This window comes from Tenrec ecaudatus, chromosome 4 (assembly GCF_050624435.1).
Source record: "Tenrec ecaudatus isolate mTenEca1 chromosome 4, mTenEca1.hap1, whole genome shotgun sequence".
Taxonomy (NCBI): Eukaryota; Metazoa; Chordata; class Mammalia; order Afrosoricida; family Tenrecidae; genus Tenrec; species Tenrec ecaudatus.
Window position 1 is genome coordinate 21,893,877 of NC_134533.1, and position 6,000 is coordinate 21,899,876.

The following is a 6,000-nucleotide window of genomic DNA, read 5'->3' on the forward strand; positions in this document are numbered from 1 at the left end:
TAAAAACAGACAAAGAAGAAGAAACAGGCAGTCCACTTATGTGGAATTGGACTCTGAAAAACCTTATGAACAGCAATATAGCATTTTCAAATGTCACTCCAGAAGATGAGTTCCCCAGGCTGGACCGAACTCAAATACAACCGGGGAAGAGCTCCCCTCCGTGCAGGGTCAGCCTTAATGACATGTAGTGCACAGCCTTCAAGACCTTTTCTGAGGTGGCGTGACTCAAAAGAGAAGGGACAGTGACAGACATCTATGTTTCAATAGGCAGAACAGGGACCCACAAAATATGCATCTAGGAAAATGGGAAGAGTTGAGTTTTCTAGCTTGAATTTAATTCCATCTGATCCCCTTGGAATCCACCGTTTTGTTCAGACATTTTCTTAAGAGGCTGGCTAATGGGCTAAGAGAAATCCGTGTGCAGGCATATGTTTAAACAGATTTTATTTAGAATAAACTCATGGGTATGTATGAATGAAAAGTCTGGTAGCAATAAGTTTTGACTCTCCTTCATATAGTATACTATTTTTTAATTCCAATTTAAATTATTTTTGTTGCTATTATACAAATACAGCCAAATTTTAGACATTGGCAAGGTATCCTGTGCACTTGTTTAATTCACTTTTGAGACATATTAATATTTTGGGGTGGCATAGTGGATATGCATTGAGCTACTTGAAGCCACAAGCCACTCCACAGGAGAGAGACCGGACTTCCACTCCCATAACAGTTACCATTTCAGAAACCCAAGAGGCCAGTTCTGTTCTATTCAATGGGGTCACTGTGAGTTGGCTTTGAATTGATGGCACTGAGATAATTGTACTTTTTGTAAATACATATTTTAACACCTTTCTTATTCTTTTCCAATTTACATGTCTTCTTTTTCTTTAAGGAACCATGGTTGGGTAGTGGGTCAAATGTTGGGTTGCTAAGAGCAGAATCATAGATTTAAACCCGTCGATTGCTCCCCAGAAGAAATATAGGCTGTTTGTGCCTTAAAATGATTCATTATCTCAGAAACCCTAAGAGCATTTCTACTCTCTCCTATAGAGTTGTCATGAGTTAGAAGTTATTGACTAGGCTTAGGGCATTTTTGTTTGTTTGTTTGACTTATTGGAATGACTGGAACCTCTATCACAATGGGCACACTCATTTTATTCCGTCTTAGAAGAAAAGAATTCACAATTTAAGAATGATGTTAGTTGTTAGTTTCACATAGGTGTGCTTTTTTTGGTTCAATAATCTCCTTTACTGTTTTTCCTTTTTGGGGGGTGGGACACAGGAACCATGTCTGACTTCCCACAGCTATTCCAGGGAGAAGGAGCATCCCACTCCACACCAGCTCAAGGCTGAGTTCTGAGAGGCAGAAGCAACACTTGCCTCCACCACTCACCCTTCTTAACCAACCATACCTGTCACCAACCATCTCCCCACTGCACTCTGCTGGATGCGATAATCCACCACTACGGCCACTCACAACTCACACACAATACTCCCAATTGTGGAGTTCCTTAGGGAAGACACCACAAGCCAGGATCAGCAAGCGTTCTGAGGATGAAGTTCTTTGGTCCATAGCAGAGCCTCTTCTCAGCCATGCTCTCCCTTGGCTTCTCCCCAGCCGAAACAAGTCCCAGCAAATTCCCAAAAGGCATCACATTCTACAAGTCAAGCTCCTCTTGAAAACATTCTGTTTTACCCTTCCATAAGCCAGAAAGCCCCCTGCTCTGTCATGGTCTCAGAATTAGGACCCTGTGCTTCTGCTGCGATGGCCACTGTCACACAGAGATCTCACAAATGTTCGGCTGGTGGCTCTGCTCTTCTGATGGTTGGGAGATCCTCTCTTTCTAAGCTTTTCCTTATCATAAATCTGGTTGCGTGCTATGAGAAATCATGCATTTACAGATATGATCATATCATATTGTCTTTATACTGTTAATTTTTGGCAGTTATGTTCATTCAAGTTAAATAAATCTTTTATTCCTGGTTTCAGTCTACAGGTCCCTGGTATATAATGATTAATTTTTATGATAATTTTATGGATTTTATTTAGCGCTATTTTATTAGACACTTTTGTTCTTATATAAAACACAATTTTTTTCTTCTAATGTGATTTTTTATTAAGATAATACTGGGTTTGTACAGTGATTTGCATAGTGGTTTCTGTTGTCTGGAAGAGTTTGATAGAATTTGAATTAGTTGATATTTAGCTATTTTAGAGTACTTACAAATAAACCTATTTACAAATAAAACCATGGTTATGATGAGGCATTGATAGCACTGGGATGATAATCAATAATAGTTGCTAATCATTAATGAGCCTATATGCTCCTGTTGATATTTAGAGTGTTGGACATGCATTCGGCCACTTCTACTGGAGTTAGAGGTGACTTATGGCAATGGCTTTGGTTTGGGGTTAATGGGCATTAAGTGATAACTGGTTGCTATTTTGATTTTCACTTCCCCAATGACTAATGGTTGTTAATATATTTTCATGTTTCATGGCCATTTGGATATCTCCTATTGAGAAGTATCTATTCCTTTGGGGTTCTAGAATGGACTCCCTGGCACCTAATTCTTTACATCATAGTTATGTTTAAAATCTAATGCATGGATATGGGTCTGCCTATTGGAACCTAGGTGACACATTTGTTTGTTATTTGGCGACAACACTGTTCTAGATATGGGAACCATGGACCTGGTGCTGATGTTGACATTGATTGAGCATAAGAATTTGAGGTAGACATTACATTTAATGGGGCTGTAGTTTGTAAGACTTTTTCACATTGGAATCCTGCCTTTATGGACGTGGGTACCAATCATTACACCTGGTCCATCAGTGATACAGCGAAGGACTACACATCTGGTACATAAGTTGAGATTTAGCAAATGGCTAGTGATCTCTTTAAGCATCTTCATATTTCAAGCATGGTCTTCCACTCGTTTCTCACTGGTAGTATTTCACTTAATTGGCCTACCTATCATCTTTATATATTTCTTGACTCCAAACTTTTGTCTATCCCCCATCCTTATTTTGTTAGAATACAACACACATGAACTTTACAAATGAATGCTTTATGGAATATGATTAATAAGTAGATCTTTCTGCTAAACAATGAAACATTATTTTATTTGTACCAGCAGAAAGAGTGCCTTAAATGCGTGACATGAACATCATCAGCCTAAGAAGGGTGATATGAGAAAATCTCATGGGGACAAGGACATTTGAAACATGGCCTAATCCTCAATGGTTACCACTCAGAGATGAAACTGTCCCCTGCCTTCCAGTCCCAGTGTAGTTAGATGGCTGAAAGTTGCTAGCAACAAATTACCATAACCTGTATTACATGAAAATTAGCATAGAAAGTACCAAAAATTATTAGATTTCTAATTTTAGGTGATGAACTAATTATATCCAATGTTACCAACACAGTCAATAACTCAATAAATGATATTCGAACCAACTATCATCATGGCTTGTGTTCTATTGTTCTTCTCCCTGGAGAGGGGTGTATGGTTGTGTGTCGATCATTGTGCGTGGTTCCTGCTTTCTCCCTTCCTCTCTCCTCCTCCCTTTATCCGCTGGTATCGCTATTCCCCTTCATGTTCCTGGATTCCATGTGTCATGAGCTCCCATCTCTTAGATATACCTAAGAGAAGCAGCACTGAGACCATGATAGTGGGGTTAAGGAAGCCTCAAGGAATCAGAGGAATATTGTGTGTTTCATCAATGCTTTACTGCATGGCTTGTCTAGGTATGATAATACAATTCAGAACTTGGTCGGTGAAATCAGTCAAACTGGTTTGTGGCTCTTCAATATATCTGCTTTGATACCTTTCTTTTCCCCTCAATTCCTGACAGAAAAATGAGACGCAAACTATACAGATAATTGGTCAGAATTAAGCATTTTTTCAATAGCTTTCCATTTTCTTTTTTTTTTTTAATTCATAGGAGTGCTTTCATGGGATGCAGTTGTAGAAACATTGCATTCAAAACAATATGACCCTATACTAACTCAAGATCAATTTAACAGACAATCCCTGGTTTATTCCTCTATAGAAAAGACTTTGAAGTAATTAAATCAAAAGGTTTGAGAATTTGAATGAAAAATTTAATATCAACATCTGCTTTATTTTTTAATCATTTTATTGGGGGTTCATATAACCCATCAAAATCCATACATGCATCAATTGTGTCAAGCACATTTGTAGATTCGTTGCCCTCATCATTCTCAAAACATTTGCTCTCCACTTAAGCCCTGATTGGCATCAGCTCCTCAATTTTACCCCCTCCCTTCCCTCTCCCCATCCCTCTTAAACCCTTGATAATTTATTGTTATTTTGTCATATCTTACACTGACAATGTCTCCCTTCACCCACTTTCATGTTGTCCGTCCCCCAGGGAAGAGGCCATATGAAAAGTTTTGAATCAATATATGTGGATTTTTATAGTACAGCTAAGTCCAAATTTGATTTTTGAAGTTCAAGTGCACAAGGAATGTTCTCCTACTTGTACTTATATTTAGTTTGCTAAATGGAAAAGTAAAGAATTATAATGATCTTTAAAAAAAGTAATTTAAAAAATTTGTGCCATCAGTGTTTCTATCTGAGATTAATGAAAATGCTATTTTGAACTTTTCCTCAGGTAAACCAGTCTCAGGAACTAGACATATTTATCTGCCAACTGAAATAGCTTTCCTGCTGCATAGTCTCATGATGGCCTCTTTCATCTGGGCATTTCTCAGGGTATAGATTAAAGGATTTAACATGGGAGTTATGATGGTGTAAAATACAGCCACTGCCTTGTCAATGGATAAAGTAGCTGCGGGTCTCATGTACACAAATATGCAGGGCACAAAGAATAGGACAACCACTGTGACGTGCGAAGCACAAGTTGAGAGGGCTTTGCGCCTCCCCTCCAAGCTATGCGTCCTTAAGGAATACAGGATCACTACATAGGAGACTAGCAAAAGGAGAAAGTTTAACAAGCAGATAAACCCACTGTTGGCGGCCACAAAGAGCCCTAGAGTGTGGGTATCCGTGCAGGCCAGATTGAGCAAAGGGTTCAGGTCACACATAAAGTGGTCGATGATGTTGGGACCACAGAAAGGTAATCGAAATATGAAAAGGATCTGTATAGTTGCATGAAGAAGACCTCCCACCCAGGAGACTCCCATTAAGAGGCCACACACTCTCCGGTTCATGATGGTTGTGTAGTGCAAGGGCTTGCAGATGGCCACATAGCGGTCATATGCCATCACAGTCAGAAGAATCACCTCGGAACCTCCAAAAAGATGTTCTCCAAAGATTTGGGTCATGCATCCATTGAATGGGATGGTCTTCCTTTCATGGATTGAATCTACAATCAGTTTAGGGGTAGTGACGGAAGAATAGCAAGCATCAATAAAGGAGAGATAGGCCAGAAAAAAGTACATGGGGGATCCCAACAACGGACTCGCGGTGATGGTGACCACGATGAGCATGTTTCCTGTCATAGTGATTGTGTAGATGACAAAAAACACAATAAACACGATTTTCTGCATCTTTGGGTTTTCTGTGAGCCCCAATAAAAGAAACTCAGTGACATTGTGGCCACTCTCCATGTATTTCATATGACTGCTAGCATTACCTGTAAAGAAAAATTGTATTAATATATACTAAGTTTTTTAAGGTTTTTATTTATAATAAACAATACGTGCTGTTCTATTCTACTCAATAGAATACTGATTCTGTTGAGTTGTAAATTTTGTGGGGCTTTTTTTGAAAGGTGAATAAAATAAGGTTCTAAGATAATTTATGCTTTATTCCAGTACATTCATGTGTAAAATATTTACTATTTCAACATAATTCTCATGCATAATTTGTTGATATTTGCTTATGGTCATTTTGATGTTCAAACATCTACATTATCTATTTTCAAATTCCAGCACCTTTAAAGGAAACTCACTGCCCCCTGAGTATTGAGCCTTCCTTTCTTCCTTCCTCTGTCCAACCCGGCTAACT

General features: G+C 38.7%; 1 protein-coding gene across 1 annotated transcript; it reads right to left on the reverse strand.

The window, feature by feature from the left end:
- Nucleotides 1-4,670: 4,670 nt before the first annotated feature.
- LOC142446550 (olfactory receptor 4C46-like) lies at nt 4,671-5,609 on the reverse strand. The gene has a single exon (XM_075548303.1). The coding sequence runs from the start codon at nt 5,607-5,609 to the stop codon at nt 4,671-4,673; it is 939 nt and encodes a 312-aa protein (XP_075404418.1).
- Nucleotides 5,610-6,000: the final 391 nt, after the last annotated feature.